Consider the following 25,324-nt stretch of genomic DNA (forward strand, 5'->3'; position numbering starts at 1 on the left):
AGAGTTTACCAAAGCTGTTGAGAGACTCTGCAGACTTTAATTACCATCTCGATATTGCAGAAGTTGTTTAATTTCTGCCAAAGAATGGAATAGTTGTGAGAAAGCGAGATCACACTCTGTCTTTCATTCTTTCCTTTTTGACAGGTGAATAAAAATGCTTTTCAATATCTCCTCTGATACTGTGACACATTTGTAAAATTTGCATAGAATTGTAAAATAATTTTTCTTCAAGATTAACAAAGCTTTTATTTTTTTTTTCCTTCTCTTTTGAAAGTGCCGTATGGCATAGCATAAATGCAGTTTAAGTCTTGTCTTGAAAGCTGCAAGATGAAAAATGGAGTATATTTTCCATTACTGTTCAGTTGGCTTCAAACATTAATAGTTTCATCGTTCATCATCAGACAACATGTATTATGTTGTCTTAATTCCAATAAATTTTGAATTCAGGTTTGAATTCCATCTCTGGTGGGAGTGGTTGGAGGCACAACCTGGATTAGTAGAATAAAGAGGAAATTATTAGAATGAGAAGAATCATTCCATTTTAGAAGGAAAATTTAGCCTTCTAAGTTTTCCAATTTCCTTGGTGAAGGATATGTTTACTCTTTTAGGCCTCAAACTCTAAATCAGAGTATGTATAACTAGGTTTTTCACTGTCATTCAGATGAGAAAAGGGCTGATTATATATATACATATATATATATATATATATATAAATATACATGTATATTTGTCTCAGCAGTTATCTTCCTCTATGACACTTGAGTGTGTTCAGTTTTTTCCAAAGTGCTTGCAGTGGATACTGATTCTTTGAAGACTCTTACCAGCTCCTTCAGTAGGTCTACTGTGTTGGTACATTTTTTTCCATGACCACCTCACACCTCCCTGTACTTATTAAAGCACCAGCCTTTGTTTGCTCTATAAAACCCCTTTTCCCCCCCTTCTCTTCAAGTCTCTTATCTTTCAAGGACCTTTTCAGTGCTATCCTTCCGCTTCAAATCTCTATTGTTACAGTGCACAGAGTGTTCAGAAAGCTACTGCCCAGGAATTCTACTTATTCATTTGTATTTTTCACCATATATATGATAAATCAGTATTTAAGGGGAAAGGTAACATGCTTGTTCAAAATCCAGAAAGGGAAGGATAGATCATGGGAACAAATACGAGTAGTTTTTAATCCTTAACACTTGTCATGTTACTAGGAATAGCTTTATGTTATATTTAGAATTTGGTTGTTTTGATGTTTGAAACTAAATGTTTGCAATTTGTCTGGCAAACTGCATGCTGAATAGATTACACTGATTCACATTTCCTTATTTCAGTATACCATCTGTGCTTTTGGCTAGTTTTTGCCTGGTTGAAACTCATAAAGGCAAGTTACAAAGAACGGTTATGCTCAGAAAGAGAAGTCCTATATTTCACTTCCTTGGATAATCTCGACTGTTTTAACCTTAAAATAGCAAGGACGCAAGGCTGAAGCTATGTACTACAACAGGCTTTATTTTCTCTGGTGATGAAGCCTGTATTAGCAGGGTATATTTTCACTGAAACTCTAGTATATACAGTCATGGTCATGATTTTCATTGTGTAATCATTTTAATCAAGTTCAACAATAAAAGTTAGTCTTGCATGAGGAATAAATGCACTAGAGAGACAATGAAAGATTGATGACAGCTTGGGGAGCATCACGTACTCTGCTGGTGGAAATGCAAGTGTGGAGAGCAGCTGAGCTTGGAGAGCAGGTCAGAGATTACTCACTCAGAGTAATGCACAAGCACAGTTTTGGTGATTTGAAAGAATTGGGTTACAATGTGAATACCCAAAAGCGTTTTTGTACTATTTCTGAGGGGTTTTGCATGAATGAATAGCTTCATTGCTAAAATAATAAACAGTAATTAATATCTGCATCATTTTTGTAACTGCTAGCTTAGTAAGGTAATTAGTATAATTAGTATATAGCATTGCTTGGTGGCATGATAAATCATAATGTAATGAATGTTCACTCTTTACCATTATGATGTATTATCTAATTTATGCAGGTAAAAAAAAAACAAACGGTAAGGGGAAAATCAAGAAGGGAAGCCAGCAGTGACAGCTGTGTGGCCTTTTGGTCACTTTTCTTGCATCTGCTGCCTGTATTCTCAATTGCTTTGAATCACTCCACTGATAATTAACCGTTCTTTGTCCTACTGTTGCTGAGTCTCAATCACGGATTAAAGCTTGCAAAGAGAGGACAGAGAAGAATGAAGTAAAAAGAATAAAAGACTGCCAGCTTTTTCGCCTTCGGGGTACCTGGGCAAAGGATGATACTTGTCTATTTGTTGGGTGCTTTCTTTACTTTCACTTTCCTGGAGGTATCATCTACCAGCTACAGTTCAGTGCAAGGATGAAGAATTTTAACAGTGTTTTTCTTCATTGTACTCTGTTTTCTAGAACCTATGAGAACACCAAAAACACTGAAGATTGCTGAGATCCAGGCCAGGCACATCGCAGTGGATTGGGAATCTCTGGGTTACAACATCACTCGCTGCCATACTTTCAATGTCACTATCTGCTACCACTACTTCTGTGGACACAATGAGAGCAAAGCAGACTGCTTGGACATGGACCCCAAAGCACCCCAGCACGTCGTGGATCACTTGCCACCCTACACGAATGTCAGCCTCAAAATGATCTTAACCAACCCAGAAGGGAGGAAGGAGAGCGAGGAGACCATTATCCAGACAGATGAAGATGGTATGTGTAAATGCTCTTATGGAAATTACATCCAGGTCTAGTCTAGACAGATGGTAGGAAATGACTTTGTGTGTTACAATATGTGTCCTGAAGGATGCAAGTTGTCTTCTATTAATGTATTAATTAGCCCCAAAATGGTAGCTATAAAAGTGTTATAGCTGTCACCCTGCATATATAGATAAAACTGTCCATGAAACACAAGTCAAACTGAATCTCTCTGTTAACTATTTGAAAGCCACCCATCAAATTAAAGTTACTTTGAGAACTTGGGAATTAGACTCAATCAGCCTTATAGGTCCCTTCCAACTCAAGATATTCTGTGATTCCTTTTTAAAATTCTTTTTATGAAGTTTCATTGACAAGAGAGGTGAACTTACCTTAGCTGGGAAGAAATAAAGAATAGATGTATATATATTAGTGGTGACACATTCAGTGGTTAGGCCATGAATCTTGGTATCAAAGATGCTAAAATAAAAATTGATATTTTCCCCTCATAATATTTAAAATGTGGTAGCAAAGAACAATGTTAGTTTCCTTTTCTTATATTTACATTTCATGAAAGTATTGACAACAGCAAAATGAAAATAGATACTTCCATAGGTAACAAAAATAGAATACTTGGACTAATGTAAGACTGTAGATGTATAAAAAAGCAAAATTGAAAAAGGTATTGTGTTTGCTTGCCTGTAAAATAAATGAATGGGAAATATATGGATAGCAGTCAATGTTAGAATCTGGTAGCACTCTTTTTCCATATATTTTCAATTTTATAAGAAATAAAAGAGGACTATGTTTACTGTTGCAATAAAGAAGAGAGAACAATTTATTAAATAGGTAGAATGTGAGGAACTGTAGAAAACTATAGACACATAGATGCATCCTATGAAGATTTATTGACAAGTAGAGAATTAGAATATTTCATGGAATTAAAATTATTTTTTAAAGTTAATTATAATTCATGATGAATTATTTCTGTGTCTGTGTTTACATTATAGATAGAAATGGTTGCTATTTTCCTTGAGGTTAAATAGAAGGTCATAGGAATATTTTTAAGTCCATGGCAAATGGATTACTTTTCCTTTTTAACTGAATTTACTTATTGGTTATGGTTTCTGATATCCTTTATCTAGTTAGATGTGCAGAGATGGTGGATGGTCACTGTAGCAGTGCTTGTCAGGAACAGAGTGAAGTGCATATGTATATTTTGTCTTCTGTTTTTGTTATGGATTATTCTTGAAAGATGATGCACACAAGGCAGGTTTTGGTCTTAAGCTAGTATGCCAGTGTGCTGTCACTGAACTTGTTTTGAATCAGCTTTGGTGTCACAAGTACTATAGTGTAGAAGAAACCTCACCCAGTGAACAGAAGTTGCTAAGGCAAACTATTTCAAGCAGATGTTGTTTTCATGGAAGGACTAATACATTTTAAAAGGTACCTATATTTAGACACACTGGTGGTAATAATGCTTGTGACCTGAAAATAGCCTCTTGTGAGCTTTTCTCTGTGAAACTGTTGGGAATAGAATGCAGATTTTAATTTTGAGTTACTGTTGACTTGAAAGTCTTTGTCCATTTTGCCATGTGTTTCAAAGTACATGGCATGCAGACAACATGCAATACTGAGGGATTCACACCTGTGTCTTTCCTTGAGCTCTCATAGCAGTAATGAACTAAATCCTGTAGTTGACTGCTTATGTGTATGATGTTAGTTCCATGTCTGAGTGATCAAATGTCTGAAACTTTTTTAAAAGACAGTTTGCAGCCTAAAGCAGAACTCAGACTAAGATGATGAGAGGAACAGTCATATATGTGATTCTGTGTCCCACGTTTCAGATGTGCTCAGGTGTAGCTTCATTGTCTTCATGATTTTTGCAGGTTCTGTAAAATAAGCATGAGGTTAATTATATCATGAAGGCATTATCAGTGATTCATTTAGGAAAAGGAAAATAGAAGTAGAGTGTTGTCCTTCATTTTTGCAAATACCACTAATTAGAAATAGCCCCTGATTACATGCTATCTGAAATTGTGCACTTACATTGTATAGTTTTCATAAATAGAAACTTTGAAAACTCCAGATGACAACTGATAATTAGTTTTTTGTTAGCTTTTCTATAGTGTGGGATTCTTTTCAGTGCCATTCTTTTTCATAAGGTACTGCTAAACAAGCAAAAACTTTATGGACTGTTGGAGATAGAAATGCCTACCCCATGTTTTCTTGTCATACCCATGCTTCCAAGCTGTCCCTTTCTTCTCTTTAGGTGTTGTTGTTTTGTTTTAATCTGTCCCTTCATCTCTCTACATCGATCATCTCGTCTCCTCTCTTCTGTCAGGACTTTTACAAATTTCTGAGCTTCTGGAGTTCCCTAAAAGCAGAGGAATTTGGACTTCTGTGAGGCTCCACTGTGCAGCAGGGTGGATCTCTTGTAGTCTTTCACAAAGGTTCACATTTGTGTAAGGTTGTGCAGCTGGGTTGTGGGTCTTTCAAAAATTGTCAGACCTGCCAGAGTGCTGAATGGTAACTTAGCTGCATATGGTACCAGGAGCAGAATTAACTCAAGAAACAATTAGTAGAAGAATGGGGTAAGAGTCACAATCTATGCTTCAGACCTTTGGAGCCATGACTGATAAATGAGGACAGTTTCATTAGCTTGTAATTCAATATCTGCAAGAAAACAAAGCCCAGGAATATCTGACAGTCTGAAGGTAGGCTCTCTTTTGACCAGAGCTAGATCTGAATAATTGGTAGTTTAAGTATTTCTATGTAACATGGAAAGATAGAATTAATCTTAAAGTAAGTTATAGTAATTTCAGAAAGCTGTATTCCATGTAAAAACAAAGCCCTTGAGAGAGACAATGGTAAACAAGTTGTGCAAAAAGAGAATGAAAATAAGGAAATTTTTGAGTGTTTTAAGAGTGAAACATCTTTCACTTTGGGAAGAGAGCATCAGGGACTCAGCATTACTGTGCTATTACAGGGACCCACTGCTTCTCCTTGTTTCTATAGAAGATGGACAACATTTGAAGAATTTGATAAAGGAAGTAGAGGAAGGCTCACACAACCTGGAGCTGCATACATGCTGAGCAAAGATGATGTTTGGCATTTAGAAACAAAGTACAAAAACCAGCAGTGAATTTATCACTTAGCATGAATCAGCAGCGTGCACATGTTCTTGGAGCTGCCTGCTGACCAGAGCACTGCCAACTCAGAGGGACCCTTTGTCAAAGCAGTGGATGAATGGGATAAACCAGATAAACGCTTCCTTAATTTTTAATTGGAAACAGGAGTAGTGACATTAGCTCTGAGAGAACAGCTATGGAGAAAGCAAATTGTGAAGCTCAAAGTGTTCAGTGGTGATTTTATAACCAGTAAGGGAGTGTGTCATCTAATAGTAGGCAAACAAATAATTGAAAAGGATCACTTCGAATAGGATAACTACACATTTTGGGGCTTAAAGTATACCAAAGCTTTGTTCTGAGCCAAAGGACATGCTCATTGGACACAAATGCGGTTCCCTGATCTTTCAAAGACTGTGGATCATTCAGCCGCATGCAGAAATACCTAGAGCTACGATACCAACTGTCCAACCATTACTCATACTCCTGGGAAAGCTCCAACAAGCTTGCCACTCTGGGTAACAGCAGAGGAAGGGGGAAATATGTATATAAATTATAATTAGAGGGGGGGGAAATGAATAGAAACAGTGAAATATTTCGTGTAGTGTCTAAATGTGTGTCCTGCTTTCAGCTGGGATAGAGTTAATTTTCTTCCTAGTAGCTGGTACAGTGCTGTGCTTTGGATTTAGGGTGAGAATAATATTCATAACATGCTGACATTTTAGTTGTTCCTAGGTAGTGTTTATATTAAGTCAAGGACTTTTCAGCTTCTCATGTCCTGCTATCAAGAAGACTGGAGGGGCACAAGAAGCTGAGAGAGGATGCAGCCAAGACAGCTGACCCAAAATAGCCAAAAGGATACTCCATATCATGGAATGTCATGCTCAGTATATAAGTTGGGGAGAAAGCTGACTGGGGACCACTGTTCAGAAACTGTCTGGGCATCAGTCTGTGAGTAGTGAGCAATTGCAATGCATATAATTTGTTTTAGATAGTCTAATTCTTTTATAATTTCTATTTTCTTCTTTTTTCTGCCCCATCCAGCTGCTGAGGGAGGATTGAGCAAGCGACTGGGTGGTGCTTAGTTACTGGGTGAGGTTAAATCAAGGCAATGTGTGAAGAGGAAATACCTTTCACCAACTTCAAGAGGGAGGATTTATGGAAATAGTTGACATTTAGTAATTTTCCATGATTGATAGTAGTAAGTTTTGTAAGTTGCCTTTATGAAAAACCAAACCAACCAAACAAAAAACCCACCTCAATTTGCTATGAGAAGCATCTTTTTTGTTCCTACTTTTCCAGTTGTTCTGGCACCCTAGGAAAATGATGGTGGAAAGAAGAGGTAGAAAATATGCTTTGATCAAAGTAAGCAATGCTTCAAGGAGCTTTGAAAAAACATAAAGATCTACTAGTAGCACTTGAAAAGTTGCAAAAATAGCCCGCCTGGGAGAAAAAGTTAACGCAGGGATGTGAACTATGTCCATTGCAGCAAAGGAGGGCTGCAAAGATTGTTTGAAATGGCAAACTGTCTCAGAAAATGTGTAACTCACTTAACTGAGTGACACATTCATAGATGTCAAGTGAACCGGGTATGCTAATCCTAATGGGGGAAAAATTGGCAAATGGTTGCAGTTAACAAAGAGAACCCCCCGACCAAGAGATAAAAGTTTCAATGTGAAGTTGTCCATAAATGTCACTGCTAAACATATTGACCTCAGTGCTTCATCTAAGAGAGAGACTAGTGACCTATGTGGCATAAGCAGTGACAAAATTTAGTGTCAAAGTAGTCAAATAAGGGAGGAATTTTTATGTCTTTAATAAAAGTGAACTGAAACTGAGTATAACGAACCTACTCTTGTTGAGTAAAAGGAGCCTGGGATAACTTGTTTGTGCTTCATCTTGAGAAAATAATCCTCTTTCCTTTTTTCAGAGGGTAGCTAAGTTTTGCTGTTGGCATATCAGTGAGAGAGGAAAACTGGTTGCAGGACACATGAGCATTTTTTGAGAAAGACATCAGAAAAGCTGATCTGTGAGAAAGTACAAAGAAACCCTAAATTATTAGTGCAGATTTATTTGAAGTTTATGCTGAACAAATGACAAATGAAGTAAGCTTTTTTAAGGTATTGTGGAGATTAGAAATACTAGATAGGTTTTTTATTAATAGCTGAGGAAAAAATTGGCCCTGAAATACAGACTTACCTGTTTACCCTGGCTTAACCAACTTCCTACTTTCATTTCCTTTAGGCACGTATATTTGAAGCTTTTGTAGCTGAAAAAGTGATCCTGTGTATGAAGTTCTTTATTGAAATTTTGTGTTTGACATAATGATGTTTGCAAATAGGCCAGAATTAGTGGCTGTTTCAGGAGTTTTTGCAATGAAATGAGGGCTTGCACCTGGCCTCACAAGTTTCTGTATTCCTAAACCATGTGTTAGCTGAAAGCACTCTCCGAATATTGAATTGCATATTTTCAGAAAGTTGTAAGGTCTGTATGTGAGGTTATCTCACCCTGAAATGAAGAAACATTTCCAATTCCCAGAAATGAGGAGTACTGAAGTCAGGACTTGGTGTAAAAAAGCGTTAAATAAAATACTACATTAGGCACCTGAGCCCCTGAATTCTGCACATCCAGAACTCATGGGTTTGGATATTGGAAGAAGCTGGCCAAGGAAGTGGCGGAATCACCATCCCTGGAAGCGCCTCAGCACCAAGCTTCCATTACAGTTAGGGTTAGGGTTCAGAGAGCCAGAAAGCCTACAGCTCCAGGGGCACTGGGTCTGGAAAAGTAATGCCAAGGAGATCATGGCAGGGCACCAACATTGCTGCCTCCACACCCTTTGGAATCTGGGCCATCCATGTTGATGGGGACCTCAGCCTCAGCACCAAGCTTCCATTAGGGTTTGGGTTAGAGTTCAGAGGTCCAGAAAACCTACAACTCCAGGGAAAGTAGGGCTGGAGAAGGCATATCAAGAGGATCATGGCAGGGCACCAACATTGCTGCCTCCACACTTTTGTAATCTAGACCACCCATGGCAATAGGGACCTTACCCTCGATGACAAGCTTGCTTTAACGTTAGGGTTCAGAGACTCAGCAAGCCTACAGCTCCAGGGACACTGGGGCTGGAAAAGACATTCCAAGTGGAGCACAGCAGGGCACCAACATTGCTGCCTTCACACCTATGTAATCTGGGCCACTCATTGTGATGCGGACGCCAGCCTCAGCAACAAGCTTCCCGTAGGATTAGAGTTCATGGAGCCACAGAGCCTACAGCTCCAGGGACACTGGGGCTGGAAAAGGAATGCCAAATGGAGCATGTTCGCCAAAGGAGACTGTCAATATAAAATTAGGTTTTTTCTCAATAGCACTCAGTAGCATTTTGTTCTTCTCTGCAAATTGTCCAACTTGAGTGATTTCCAAAGAACTATTTTTTTGTCACTACCTTTGGTGTAAATGCTCATACAGTAAGGATTAGTAATAGGAATTCTGGGTTTCTGTTTCGTTTTTAATATCTAAAATTTGCTTCTGTTTAAACCTTAGTCCAAATTTGCAATAAAGTGTAAAGTAAAAATGGCAAATCCCTCAGAAAAAGCCAATGGGAAGGTGGACCATTTTAATTTCTTGTAACGTTTAAACAGATTGATTGTCACCATATCCTAAAAATGAGCATCTACCTTCAGGGAAAGCTGTAAGTTTGCTGCTGATATTCTGTCCTTTTTGAGTACAACAAAGGAATTTTTCCCGACATAACCACACATATATCTGCACATAACTTTTACCACAGAGCATAGTAATACTCTGCAGGGCTTTCATGGAGTATAATAATAATAAAAATACTCTGTTTACATGCACTTTCATTATTTTGTAGCAGGAAAACTGAAGCAATATAAATTCATTTTTATAGTGGTTGGTGTCAGTTAATACATTGTTCTTCCAGAAGTAATGTATTGTAATATAAATTTCCCATTAAGTCAGTGTAGAACAACGTTTAAGTGACACTATTTGTGAACAACAATTTATTTGTGACTGTGACATAATTTAATGCAAATATATTGCTCTAAAATGAATTGATCTGATGTCAGATTGATGGTTTGTACCTTTGTTATGCATAGTATTTATAGAAGTCCACCATCTCACATGCATATAGAAGAAAAGATTATCAGCTATTCACTATATGAACATATAGCTTCATTAAAAGGCTTTGGAGATGCATGTAAATCATGACAGAAGAGCTTGTATTGTTTACCCTATAAAACCTTGCTGAGATTCCATTTGAATTTATTTCATGTTCCTTTTATATATATGTGCATTTTATATCTGTATACTTTTTTATAGGATTTTTTTTCTTTGCTTAAGTTCCAAATCTCTTCTGAAACCCAGGTAGTTAAACCCACCTAAATAATTTCACTTCTTCAGATATGTATAAAGCCTGACTCGTTGGAAGTTTAGCATAGAATAATGATGGGAAGGAAAGCGTATTTACTGTTGCTGTCACTGAGACGTGGTGGGTTCACAGATGAAAAGCAGATGGAAAGAAAATCAATGGGGCCAGAATCTTTTTAAAGAGAGGGTGCAGAGGCCAAAAGCTCAGAGTCCAACTCTTCTAGAAGCTACTTATACTTTTTGAATTATTCAGATACCTAGCCAATGACAGAAAATGTTAATTAATATACTTCACCTTAATATACACTTGTAGTCTTGAGTGTTTTTTGATTTAAATGTAAACTGTCTGTAAGTCCAAAGGGAAGAGCGAGAGCTTGTCTAGAAAGAAGAATGGGAGCTGAGAAGGCAGCAAAGAGGTGCTGTGGTGAGCGATGAGGCTTTTCAAGATGCTCACACAAGCCTGAAAAAAGTCTTTTGGGCTGTTTGTGAGGAGGTTTCTGAAAGCTATTATCAACACAAGGATGACATTTATCTGGCTGTTCTTTACCTGTGTCCTTGCTAAACATATAAACAGAAGACTCTTAACACTGTTTTTGGAAAGATGAAGTTTAAGGTACTTCTGAAGTCTTTAGTCTTGCTGTAAGTCACAGGGAATATACAGCAATGGCTGCCTACAAGGAGAAATGCAGTTTGAGTCTTCAAGGCAGTGTTACTGGCAGGTTACCTTGCTGTTCTTTTGTTTGTGGTTTTTGTTTGTTTGGGGAATTTTTTACTAATTTTGGCCCTTTTAAAATTTCTCTTTGTAACTAATTCTGATCTGAGAACAAAAACATAAAAACACTAATGAGGATGTGTAAGAGCCCAGGACTGGAGCAATAAGCTCAACCAGGAGTTCTACTTTTAAAAGTATAAAAGGCTCAAAAAAATTTGCCCACCAAATATTTTGAAGAGCACTTGGTCCTTTAATACCTTGAGGCAGCGTAAAGAGATGACACAGCACATATTTTCCAGGAGATACTTTTACTGATAACTTTAGAAAATAAGGGAACTTGGCAAAAGTTTAAAGGGTAATGTGCGACCAAAACAGAGTATTCCACAAACGTATGACTTAGCACATGCCAACCCATACAACTTAGCAAAATCCAACCCATTCGGTCCCAAGTCACCCAAAATATTAAGAAAGGATATTAGGAGAAGGAGAAGAACGAGAAGGAGTAAAGAAAGAGAGAGAAAAGAGATTAAGATAAGATCATAGCTACCACCAGAGTCCTGTGCAAGTCAAGGTGCCACGGAGCAGGTGGCAGGTCTCAAGCAAATGGTGGCCATGTGCTGCTATTTTTATGTACTTTGACCCTCTGTGGCCACCCCTCCCAGGTGTGACTTCTGACCCACTGGCCACTCTGGGGCTCCAGGGTGGGGTGAGGGGTGGTGTTCCCACTATGTGAACCCATCTAAGGCTGGGTTAGGGGTTCCTGTGCGCTGTGCTCCTGGGCTGCCTTTGACTGACAGCTGATCCAGGGTTACCCCAGAGGTCTCCCAGGGACTGACATGTGGGATACAGCATTACCTCACCTCTGTGAGATTCAACCTGTCTCTTCCCTCCACATGCACACACTTGAGTTGGTTCCGACCTAATAATATAATAATCCTGTGTCTCACATGATGATAAGGCATTATTTTGACTAACCTGAAGATACTGTGTTCTTAAAGCAAATTCTCTTGCTCCTGCTTTTCTCTTTTCTCGCTTCTCTTTACCCCTTTGGTAAAGCAGTGCAATTTAAAGGCATTTTTACTGTGGTCGAACTGAAAATGGAAAGGAAAAAATTAATTTCGGACTATCCAAATGTGTCCTTCAAACTATATTCCTTTTTCTAGGCACTTGAACTTTTCTTTACTTCTCTGTTTTAATTCCAGTTGAACTCTCAAATAACTTGGACTGATCCCAAGCTTCATTTTTATGAATTTGTGGGGATGGGTGAGGTTTGTGGTAATTGCTGTTCTCTTTTTCTACATGCTCGCCTTCTTTTACTTTCTGACCTTATTTTAACTGGGATTCCCAGCAAGCTGCTCATTGCTGTGCTAGGTTCTGTTCTTGTACCCTTCCCATGCCAGCGAGAAGAGAAGTATGAAACTAGCTGGGATCATGCAGTTCCAGTCACTTTAACATTGCTGCTACTGCCTCAAGTATCAAATTTTATATTGGAGGAGAAGAAAACACAGTCATGGAATGTGATGAGCCTAGAGGCATCTCCTACTTTGGTGTTTGAACAGAAGGTGTAGGAGGCTTTATGCAACCCTCAGATGTAGAATCCTGCACTCAGTTTCAACTGAATATGAAACTTTTTTTTTTTAGTATTTGGCATGTTTTTGAGCAATTTTTTTACCTCACATACTTTGATGTGCTTTAATGTCAAATTTCATATTCTGTGTAGGCCCTGATGTGTATGCATGTTCTTTCCCAAACACAGATATACATGTGCACACACAGACATGTGAATGTGTCTTCCAAGGAAAATGTCATGTGCGTCAGAGTATATTCATACCTCTTTTGAGATGTAAGGAAAAACAGTAGAGCATTCCCATGAAAGTGTTACTTACAGCAGGTCTCTCAATGACATGAAGCGCACAGAGGGGCTGTCATGGCATGTCAGCCTTCATCCATAGCCTAGTCTATATGGAGACACTGAAGCAAAGCACCAGCCTGTGATTTTAGTTACCTTCTCCTAAGTCTTCATTTGACGGGTAGATAAACAGGTTCTATGAAGGTCTCATCTGTTTACTTCTGGGCCTTTTTGACAGCATGAATTTATTATTAATGTACCAAATTATGTTGTTTGTACCAAGGGTCAGATCATCATTTATAGCTCGCATGTAGACTGAAATAAATCCTACTGTTGGGACAGACCACTCCTTTCTGCTGCTAGCACACTGCCTGACACTTTCCTTGATCCAGTAGGTTTTAATTTATTTTTACTCTGTGCAAAACTTTAGTCTGCTTTGATGATGAATACCCAAGAAGGGGAGATAAATATATGTAAATAAATTAAATAGAGGTACCATTTTTGATTGAAAGACTGCAAATTTGGGCAACTTTTTCTCTTTGGGGAGGAGGAGGATTTTTGTGGTTGAAATTTCTTCAGGCACTCTCTTATCCTCATCCCCTTCTTTCAGCATGTATTTGTTCAATCTAGATGAACTGCCGTGTTAAAAAGGAATCATATGTGTAGGCAAAAGTATCTTGTAAGCTGTAATGCAAGATAACTACGCACTTCTGCCTGGTGTTGATGGGATTACCAGGTGCTGTGAATCACCTGGGCAAAGAGGCCTGATGTGACATATCAGACTTGTTATTACACCAGGGATATTGGTTCCATTTAAAATAAGAAAGTAGGGTCATGTTAGTGCGGTTCAGTTCAAAGCTTTGAAAACATCTCTTATTGGAAAGATTTGAAGTAAGCAGTCTTGATCCTTCTGCAGCATAAAGAGGTCAGCGGCTGAAAGAAGTGGCAGCTGAGCTGGTGTGTTTGACCCATGTCCAGCCCTCTGTTTAAATCAGGATTTCTTTTAAGACAACAAATCATAAGAAGGGATGATTGAGAACTATTTTATAAGAATATCTCTCCTTTGGAAGAAGCTGTATAGCAGAAACTCTTCCTTGCCTTTGATTTTTCTCTTTGAAAGAAATTTAAAACCATGTAGTCCTTGTCCTAAGATATGCTTATTACAGAGTTCAGTGATGTTTTCTGAAGTTGTAATCTGGCTTGAACTGTTTCCCCTGGCTATACTACAAGACAATTTGACTTTGTATGAAGCTCTGAAAACTGTATATGCAGATGATGTTAACGTTTCAACTTCATGCTCTCTGCACTACAAATGACAAAAAACACTTTGAAGTGCTTTTTCATACTCTCTACCACTGCCTTTTGCATGCAATGAATATTAATAAAAATAGACCTGCGTTCACTTTTGGTTTCAATAGGATGTTCTGTCATCTCTTTAGTTTTTCTGTCTCTTGAATTTCCTATTTTTAAAGGTTTTTATTTTGTTTGTAGTACCAGGCCCTATACCTGCCAAATCAGTGAAAGGAACTCCTTTTGAAGATAAGATCTTCCTCAACTGGAAGGAACCTGTGGATCCAAATGGCATCATTACTCAGTATGAGGTAATCATTAAACACCTAATAAGCACAGGATGGGACTAGGGAGGTGCATCAAGAGAGATGGCTGACAGTGGGTGTTTATGCTCTTGTAGGCAACTATTCAATGATATGCTCCTTTCATTTACAGAATACATGATTTTGTGTAGTGATTAGATATTCAAAATTCGTAATTATGGTGCATATGTTGTTCGCTGTCCAGCCCTGTCAAGTGCCTTTGGCATGTGAGTATAAGTGCCTTAAAAATCTTGTATTGTTGATATACACTGTTCCAAAGCCATAACAGCCATGATCTGTGAAATCTTCTTGTTGGGAGAGAAGGTTATGTGAAAAGTAAGGTGGTTATTAAATTTGAAGCCATGTTTTTTTAGCTTTGTTAGCTCTTCAGATATCACCCTTCAAGGAAATTTCCATGTATGTTCTGTTTAAAGTGTACTTAATATATGATCCTTCTGGGGACCTGCACAGTAGGTTAGCAGGAAACAGTAGCTGATTTGAGCAACAAACACTACGGTCTCCAGCACTCCCTTTTTAAAGGAACAGAAGGTATACCTTTGTTTTCTAGTGAATTACAGAAAGGCAAATCAACTAAGCTAACAAAACCCCATAAATATTTTGTTTATTTATTTATTGATGCTAAGAAAGTTCTTTAACCCAGGTGGGCAGCTCAACCCCACTCAGCTGTTCACTCACTTCCCTGCAGTGGGATGGGGGTAGAATTGAAAAGAGCAAAAGTGCAAGCTTTCGTATTTTAATCACAAATCCAAAACACAGCACCACATGAACCGTGATGAATAAAATTAATCTATCCCAGTCAAAACTAGTACATCAAGATATCATATCTAGCTTTAAAAATATTAGCTTGGTTTGAATAGCATATAAATATGATTATTAGAAGGGGAGAGGGAAAAGTATCACAGGACGTGAAAAATAAAGGGCATTAGTGGAAATGGAGAAGGTGGAGAGGTGTCCAAAATTTAATGTAACAGTGAAATTTTTCATACGTGAACGATTATCACAGAGAAAGAGAGATGAAGGGCACCTGCACAGCTTTTCAAGTGAAGCAGAGTCTTCAATAATACACATCAAGTTCTCACTGGTTTAGTGGTGGCCTTATCATTGTAGGATTAATGGAACTGATAGTCTTAAAGATCCTTTTCAGCCTAAATGATTCTATGATTCTGTGGTATCCCCAAGGTAGACGGGTAGCTGTATGAGCATGTGTCTTTTGTTTCCACTCCAGCCAAGCTAACCTAATCCCCTTGTGCCAAAACTTGTAACAGTTGTTACTAAAATAATGGTTTTCACAGGTCAGCTACAGCAGTATACAGTCGTTTGATCCTGCAGTTCCAGTTGCAGGACCTCCACAAACCGTGTCGAAGCTGTGGAACAGCACACACCACGTCTTCTCACATTTGCACCCCGGTACTACTTACCAGTTCTTTATACGTGCAAGCACTGTCAAAGGGTTTGGACCAGCAACTACAATCAATGTAACAACCAACATCTCAGGTAAAAAGCAAACAACAACATAAAATAAAAACAGCGAAGGAGAGAGAAGAAAATGTATTGTGAATATTTGACCGTGAAAATTTGTGAAATGCTAAAGAAACCCCCCAGAAAATCCTACTTGTTAAATTATATTACTAAGAATGTTTTAGAGTGTGTTTGCCACACAGTAGTGTAAGTTCAGGGATAAATCCTTGTATGAAGTGGAAATTGCATAGCTGTAGTTGTTAACTGTTCAGGGTTTTTTTATGTAATCTAGTACTTTCATCTAATAATTTTGAACTGCTGTATAAACCTTAACTAATTAACCCTTCCAGCACTCCATAGGTCACTAAAAACTGTATTTGTTTTGCATATTAATAAAGTCATATACAGAAAATTAACTGACTCTCTGAGGGTGTCACCACTTAGGAACATGCAGCTATAACATAATCGGGGCAGTTGGGACAAAGTGGGAACTTCTTTTGCCAGATTTATATAGCTCTACTTCCTTGTGCCTTTATTCACTTATTTTAGTGCACCAAGATTGACGTTATTTGTCTTAATAATGCACTGCAAATTCTAGAAGACAGTAATGTCAAATGGAATGCTTTAATATTTTTATTTTCTTAAATTTCATTGTTATTCTCACAAAATAAGATAATGGCTTATGCATTTGATAGCAGAAAATAAGTCAATGCTATATTTAGAGAGACTGTTGATTTTGTGACGTGGTGACTTCAGAGCTTGGCAGAGATCAAAGAAATCAGTCATTTAGAAATTTAAACAGCACAAAGCAGCTATTTTCCTTATTATCTGCCATAATGACACTTAGATTGTCCTGTAAAGGGAAGTTAATAATGTATCAGAATGCACCTATGATTTTTATGGGAAACTACTCATGTAGTCTCCTCACCCAGTTCCTGAAAACATACACAAAAATCAAAATGCAAGAAACTTCAAGGCAGAACTCCTTGAATAATGTATCAAGTTAAATGCTGTAGTTGTCATAGTTAAGTGGAACAGCTTGTTGAATTCCACCCCAGCACATAACCACTAGCATTCCTCACTCCCCAGTCCCTTCAAAAGAACCCAACCAAGGCACCAAAAAACCCCAAATGATGTGTTCTGTTCTGTTTATGTAGCTGTTAGGTTGTTTTGAAGTCTGATATTTTACTCAAGTTGTTTTAAGGTCCTTATGATTCTTTACAACAATATCCTGTGGATATTTCAGTATTTTGAGAAATAAGTGCTTCAACATGTTTGGATTATTTAGGACTACAATGTGTTCAGGCTTCTTCAGATATGCCTTCTTTTTCCCACAGAAATTGGAGGAATTTTGTCCAGAACTCAGTATAGCACACTTTCTAGACACAGTATGGATCTGTTAGTTGGCAAGATGTGGTTTTTACTAGGAAAGCTTAAAGGCAGACTGTGAAACCCCTCGTATCTGAATTTCAGCCTTTTTTTTTTCATCTTGCTTTATGCTGAAGTGTTGTCTAGTTTCGCTCTGCATAGCTGATACTTTATATGAAGCAATGCATGCTCAGAAAATGCTAGCTTTAGTTTAGTGAGGAGTGAAATTATTCCTTTTAGTCAAACTTACAAGTGGTTGCTGTGATTCTAGTGAACATGGTGTAAACAGTAATTTTAAAATTTACATTAAATAAACATTAATTCCATAAAAAAGTATTTCCTGAAATAAGAGCAGATTTTGTGTTCATCTAGGATCTGGGACTAATGAAGCAAGACTTTTAATCTTTCAGTACTCTTTTATCAATTGATATATTTTTGTAAAATTATTATGATTTAAGTGATTGACAACCTGCTAGAAAACATTGTTTTGTGAAATTTCATTTTGAAATATACCAACATCATTAATGATTTTATAACAATACAGCCACATATGAAAAACCCCCATACAGATAGTTTTCAAACTAGTGAAAAATTAGTGATAAATAGAAATCTATTGTTTTCTAATGCAGAGAAAATCCTATTTCTTTCCTTGCACCAAGGCTGAAGTCAGCAACAGTATTACCAGGGAGGACGGTAACAGGCGGTAGATTAAAGTTGGATAGTTGAAGTAACCACCAACACCAGCCATCCAACCCACAGCAAATATTGCTGCCTTGAGGCCTGGCAAACTGCCTCTACTTTGAATGTTGATTTTGTTTTTTTTCATAGTGGTTTAGAAGCTGTTTAATAAGCAGCTTGGCCATACATTGTTAAGAATGGGCATGGGAAGAGATTCTTCCATCCAGTTCTAGTCCACCAACGCATGTCTATACAAGCCCAATTTTCCTGCACTCTGGTTGGTATTGGCATTGTCTCCAATGACATTCAAGAGGAAATGTGAAAGGCTCTTAAATTGTTAGAGGAGGAAAAAGAGACATGGTAGAGGTTGGGTCTTTGACATGATAACTGTAGTTATTTGTAGGGTAGAAAACGTGATGCCTAAATAGGTTTTTTTGTAGTTTTAGGGTTTCTTGGCAGTCACTTCCTCTGTCCTTGAATAAACCTGTTTAAGTTCATAGGTGTTGTGATTTGAGGGGAAGCAGCTAGGGATGGGGTTATGGGTTGGTGAAGTCCCATTCATGCTGTAGTAAAAGACCGTGCCTGACTCGAAAATCATTTAAAAATACTCCTATTGCTGATAAAGATTCTGGCTTTGTACTATATTGTACAGATACATTCTCATGGAAATTCAGAATGTTATCACTGATTTCTTTCTTGTTCTTTTCCTTCCCACTCAACATTAATCAGCTCCCACTTTACCGGACTATGAAGGAGTCGATGCATCTCTCAATGAAACTGCTACTACAATAACTGTACTCTTGAGACCAGCACAGGCCAAAGGTGCACCTATCAGGTAAAAAAAAAAATAAAAAAAAAATAAAAAAGTCAAGAAGAGTTTGGTTTTTAGTTGCATATATGCTGTCTTGCAGTACATAGAGCTGTATATTTTGGAGTGATATTTATTTAACATTACTATTGTTTTTCTTACCTGTACTGAGCTTACCAACAGATGTGTAATTAAAAAAAACTCTTGGTTTGGCAGGGTTTTTTGGAATCATTCAGCTATCTGTCCTGTTTGATTTAGGTTCCCCAGGACCACCTTCTAACCACTATAATTTAATTTTACTTTCTCACAGCATCTCTGAAATATGAGGTTGAAAGGTGTTTGTCAGAAAATAGATTCGAAAATAACACTTCCTCTCCATTGCTTCAAATCATCTAGTCTGTAGCATATATGTATGATTGGAAAATTGGAAATTGGAAGCTCAGGGGAAATGGTAAAATAATAGTGATGAATACAAACTAGTTGACCTTTTTCTTCTGAGAGTGCTTTTTACTAGGAATCATGTTGCAAGCTATTAAATTTTACTTGGCGTGTCCCATAATCATATTAAAATGTTTCATTTATGTTAACTTTGAAGGGTCTTTCTCTTTCCGCTCTCTGTTGAGAGATAATTTAATTCTGTTTGCAAAGATTAGTCCATATCCTTCTCTTTACTTCTCCTTGTTAGTGTAAAAATTTTGTGATAATATTTGATTCCATTTGTGCATTACTGATGTGGCTGCATCAGCAATATTCAGGGGCAGGGTTGACTAATTGGGGGTTAATTAGCTGCTGAGCATCAGAAGGTTTTCTTGCTATTACCCTTGTGACATTTTAGAGAAATGCAGGCTAATGCATTTCATTCTGTGTTATGTTAAGTCAGTTATCGTGGCTCAGCTGATTTCAAGTCATGTGTCCAAGCCCTGAAAGCAGAGGAAAATTAACTGTTTCTTAAGTCAGTTTCCATTAAGAAGAATGTATGTTTTACGTGGATGTTGTGAGGATGAGGCATGTATTTATAAGCATTTCTATGAGCTTATCGTATAGTCACTCTTATGCTCGATATGATCAAGTTATTTATTTATATTCTGTCATAGAAGATAATTATTATCTTTAATTATAATAAACTTAATTATTTCCTATTAAGTTCATCCCTTTAATAGGAGATTTTGATGTGTTATATTTAAGTTGTAATCCAATGCATCATTAGTTTCTGAAAGATTGCCCTGGGGCAATCCTAGGATTTTTGGGGAACAGGAATACTTTCAATACCAGACTTGGATTCTTAAAATAGGGATTTTATTTTTTAATTAATACATTAATTAAGACAGAAACCAAAATTGTGATCTGAAAATGCTCCCAAGTTACACAGGCGCTTAAACTCACTATACGTCTTTGTAGGTGCTTTTAAAGACTTTGTATACAAAGTCTTTGTAGGTGCTTTTAAAGACTTCAGGTGCCCTGCTGCTGGCCTTCAACAAAGCTGTGTATTTTGGGGAAATGTGATATCTATCTCATGTAATCCATGTCACATCCTTTCAGTCTTGTGTCTGGTCACCTGAGGGAGCTGATGCATATCCTTGCCCAGAGCATGCCTGCTGGACTCCACAGGGATGTGCTGATGGTGGTGATGCACTGCTCTGGGGCACATATGTGCCAACAGCAGCAGGCTTCCACCTTCAGTCCCACCACTCACCCAGAGAGGGTCAATCTTGAATCTTGGGTTTCTGTCCTGGAGTGGGATGGTTCCTTTGTGAACTGGTAGCATGATGGGTTTTGGCTAGAGAGTTACTCTCCGTAGCTTAAGGAGTTCTGGTTTCTCTGCATTGTGCTGGCAGACAAGTAACTTGCTGCAGAATAAATCTGCAGCACACCAGCTCACATTTATTGTCTCAATTTTCCTTACAGCATCCTCAGTTCAATGGCATGAGCTGGTCACTGTGGACTATGAAGGTGGCAGAAAGGATCTATGTACTAAATGTTATAGTTTGATAGGGATAGTTTCATAGAGTATTAATAACTGTTGTTTGACTGTGTTCTCAAAAAAGCCTATGTCTTTCTTCCTGTCTGACATCTTCCCTGTCCACTTCATTTAATTTCTGAAATCTAAGATATTACATCAAATTTCTAACACGAAGAGGTCAAGGAAGTCCATTACCATAACTGGAGAGCTGGGCTTTATCCTTAAAGCAAACCAGGTGTTTTATTCCTTACTTGGAATGAAAAACATTCTTCAGGGAAATGCAGAAGACATGCTCCTATTCCCTTTTCTGAAGTTATGCGTATTACAGTCAGGTATTTTTCAGCAGCTTCTTAATAGGCAGATAAATGTAGCACACTGAAATTCTGAATTGATTCAATGCAATTTGCTAAACTTTATGATGTGTTTTAGTGAAGCTTCACTCCATCCACATTGCAGTTGTGTTTCCTCTACAAGCTGGCTTGCTGCCATAATGAGTGTTACTAGGTAGGTGGGGAAAAAAAATGTATCACTACGCCTGCAGCTGTGATTCAGTAGAAGGGACTCAAATACTGTTCTTTAGACACTGAAGAATACGGTTGGCTTTTTGAAAAGGTCTGTTTATAACCAATCCTGTAATCACTGGAGCTGTAGATGCTCATTTTATCTAATACCAGTAGGTTCACATTTAAAAAAATAGGAAAAGAAAAAAAAATAGGAAAAGGAAAAAAAGCTCAGTCTGATACTCTGTTGCTTTTACAAGCAGAATTATGCTATGATCTGATTTCCATCACAACCTCTCCATCAGGACAGGCCCTCAGGAAATAGGTGTTCCTTAACTTGGTATAATCTATGTGTGGCTGTCAGTCATTTCTTTAAGATGCTAGCTGCTGTAGTCATCACAGTTTAAACATGACTCTAATCATATCTTCCCTGTCAAGTGTTATTATCATTCTTTATGGCCTCCTTAAGTTTTAGACCAAATTACGAACTAGAAATGCAAAGGGAAACAGGGCTGGATGGCTCAAGCTCACTTTGAAGCACGTATTGTTTTCACCATCAATCTCGTGGATGAGATTCCAGTCAGTAGAATCAATGGTGCTTCAGTGATTCGTTTGAAGATGTGATTTGTTGCTGTATTTTTTCTGAAGGTTCCTAACTGAGTACCAGGAACACAATGTTTTGTTTTCAAATTCTACTGCAGATGAGGATTACGAAGAGCATAAATCAGAATCATAGTAAACAACTTTTTAATTATTAAATTTATTTGATTTGATTGTTATAGTATTGCTCTTATATCTTATGTAAAATTACATTGTTTTCATTTTGCAGCAAAACTAATTAAGTGGACCACAGCAGGGAGTAGTTAAAATTTTGCTGTCAATTAGAATTCCAAGAGCTGGGGTTGAAGTTTGGGCTGTCAGTAAGTCTGGCACTTGTCAAAGGAGAGGAAGCTGTGTCTCCCCTAGACACACAGAAGGAAATGTCTAGCTGGTATTTAAAGTCTAGTCAGAATAGGGCTGAAGGATGAACAACATGTTATCCACTGCCATACCTCTTTGGAAGCCTGAACTTTTAGGGAGAGATGAAAAGGAAAATCAGTTGTCAGGGACCTCCTTCAGCTGTTTCTAATCATCTTGGTCTATAGGGAGGTACTGTAGAGGTTTTCTTAAGTTAAAAAAAAATAAAAAAATTTTTTTGACATGAAAAATACTTTCTTCATGGAAAACCTCAGCTGAGGAGCTCTTCAACTGCTGTATCTTCAACATTTTCTCTATTTACCTGGCTGTCTCAGGCACCTGTTTGGTCTTTATGATCCTGATGACTTATGTAGCGGGTTCTGAAATTTTTATTACTCAGAATTTTTTTTAGTCAACAAAGAGAAGGAATATTGTCATTTAAGATTTTCACTCTTCTCTCTTTGTTTCCCTTTTTTATTCCTTCTTTGCTGTATGGAAAGACTGGGAGAAAAATGCTGTTGTAGGACTTCCCTCAGCTCCAGTCACAAGAAAGCTCTCTCAATAACTGAATGTGTAGAAATGTGTAGAAAAAATAATGCATTAAAAACCTAAGATGATTGAAGCTAGGATTAGTAATATGTAAAGATACAAGGATAAGCAGAGTATGTAGCCTTTAAATTTTCACTATTAGCCTGATATCAGACCACATTTGCAGTCATTGAACGCTCCACTTTTCAAGTTGCAAATTTAACTTTGAGTTCTTTCTTCACATGTTACAGCGGGCTGTCCTTTCCAAATATTATGCGTACATAGAGTAACAGTAACTTTGGAGCCACTATAGTGTTTAGTAAATGAGTTTAAGCAGATGGTATCACAAAGGGCCCAGAGGTAAATGACTGTATTCCTCCATGCCTTGTTAGCCTATAATGTTGTATGAAAAATACTGCCAGATCCCTTTCCCAAAGAGGATAGGCAAATCTTTTATTTAAAAAATACTTTGTGAAAATAAATTTTAAAAAAATTAAAATAAAGCCTTGTTGGAGACTTGAAAGAGTTTCTGTAATTTACTCTTCTTTCTTTAAAAGTAATTATGTAGATGTAGATGATTACAATGTGTGTATCAATTTCTTATTTTCCACCTTTTGTTGCTTTTCAGATGTAGGGGTCCAAAAAGCATTACTTTTGGAAGTCTATTTTATATAAATTAATTTATTTTAAAAATTTTCAGAACTTTCACATTTTATTGTGGTCTCATGCTTAAAATTATGCCATACCTTTTATATCACATTCGAAAATTACAGTATGTTTTAAAAGAATGCTATTAAAAAAGACTTTTTTAATATTTGACTGTCATGCCATTCATCTTTGACTTTTTATTTGTTTTGGTCTCCAAAGAGGCTTGACCCTTGAAAAGGAGATGTGCCCTAAGAAGAAGATACCTCATTTATCCCTTATTCTATAAAATTGAGAGGGAAGGAGGGTTTGGTCACTGGTGCATCTCAGCTACAGAGCTGCGTGACAAACCAGGCTGTTTCAGGAGACGGTTGCCTCCACCACATGCAGGCGTCGCACTGTCCTTCCTCTCTCCCTGCTGCCTTCCTTCTCTGAAGCTGGCAAGGTGTCATGGACAAGTTTCCTGCTCTCCTGGCACTTCTGAGGGCAGAATTTGTGTTGGTCCCAGTCCATTGGCAGCTGATGTGAGAAGAATGCAGAATGGAGGGAGCAGAGACATGGTATCTGTGTCCCAGTGATCTCCAGTTGGTTGTCTGCCCAATTCCGGAATGGTGGTTTTAACCCTTCCTGGGTCCAGGGCCAGGCCAGAGATGGAATGAACACCGGTAGTAATTTCTTACCTTTGGACATTATAAATAAAAATTTTAAAAATATTTTACATCCTCTCCATTTTGTAAAATATTGATGCTTTTAGGGTTTTTTTGCTAATACATTGATTTTGAACCATAAAGAAATATTCTGGGTGTGCAGGGGTCTTTTGCAACTGATTTGTTGGTGCAGTCCACATTAACTGAAAATTGTTAATATAGAGAGTTTACCACAGAAGGTGATATATAACCAAGCTCAGTTCACAGACAGTTTGTGAGAAATAGATATTCCCAGAACTATTTTTTATTTTTTTTTCACATTCTTCTTTCTCCTGGAGTTTCAAAACTGGGGTGACTTTATATATTCCTCTTGGACACTTTGAAAGGGAAGAAAGAGGCATTCCTCCTTAATTTTTTAGGTGCAATGAAAATGGGATGCTAACCGCTCAAGAAAGATGTGAAATTAATTTCCTACTTTTTTTCTTCTCTCCTTTCTTCCATTTCCCAGTATCATACTTTATCTCTGCCACTGTAGTTATTGGGTTTTCTGGGCAGTAGTAGCAGAGAAAATTGACAAAATAATTTAATGCTGCACCAAAGTAGGATTGTCTTTGCCTTTGCCTTTGCAATGCAGTGACACTTCTAAAACTTAGTTCAATTTTACTTTTTCTGTTTAGAAAGCCTTAAAACAAACCCAAGACAGTTTAATTGAAAAACTTCAGGTCTTGTCTATATGCCTAGGCATGTTTTCTTACTATTTTTCGTAAAGTCCTCACATGTATCTGCATAAAAAATGAGAAATTGTGTGCACATATACACATGTATATATGTGTGTATATATAGTTCTTAAAACCCCCCAAGTCTCTTTTTTCTTTTATAAAATGAAGAACTACCTCCTGCTCTCAGTAGCTAAGTTCTGTACTTCTGAAGAGCAGAGGAAGCTGCTAATAAGTTGGTAACATTCTGCAGTTAGCTAGTTCCCCTAAAGAGGACCCCTGGTGGTCTAGTGGTTAGGATGCGGCGCTCTCACCACCGTGGCCTGGGTTCGATTCCCAGTCAGGGAATTCCTCCGGGCATATGGAGCTTGTCAGCCCTGTAAGGCCATCCATCTAAGAGAAGGTCACTCTAAAAAACAAACCTACATCCTGAGGACCTCGCTGCCACCGTCCGAGCTCACTCGGCCCCGGCAGATGAACCTCAGGATTAAAGGGTGGGCTCAGTTCAGCGCACACTGTGTCTCACCTAAAAAATCCACTGCGCAGGCTCGAAGGGTAAAGACCTTTCCCAAATCTTCATTCGTGAAGACTGACCATGATGAGTTCCCCTAAAGGAGAAAGAATTATAATTACATGTTCTATTTTGAACAGGTGATTTT

The 25,324-nt window shown here is 37.7% G+C and overlaps 1 protein-coding gene across 8 annotated transcripts in view; it reads left to right on the top strand.

Annotated features, from left to right (window-relative positions):
• The window catches only part of PTPRK (protein tyrosine phosphatase receptor type K), a 395,313-nt gene that overhangs the window by 295,527 nt on the left and 74,462 nt on the right, over window positions 1-25,324 (top strand). For all 8 annotated transcript variants that reach the window (XM_051792097.1, XM_051792099.1, XM_051792101.1 and 5 more), the window contains exons 8-11: window positions 2,431-2,733; window positions 14,279-14,388; window positions 15,693-15,894; window positions 18,634-18,739. In XM_051792097.1, the coding sequence (XP_051648057.1) occupies window positions 2,431-2,733; window positions 14,279-14,388; window positions 15,693-15,894; window positions 18,634-18,739 (721 nt within the window). The remainder of the gene's footprint in view (window positions 1-2,430; window positions 2,734-14,278; window positions 14,389-15,692; window positions 15,895-18,633; window positions 18,740-25,324) is intronic.

Source organism: Manacus candei, unplaced genomic scaffold (assembly GCF_025592945.1).
Source record: "Manacus candei isolate 608988 ecotype Guabito, Panama unplaced genomic scaffold, ASM2559294v1 h1tg000034l, whole genome shotgun sequence".
Classification (NCBI taxonomy): domain Eukaryota; kingdom Metazoa; phylum Chordata; class Aves; order Passeriformes; family Pipridae; genus Manacus; species Manacus candei.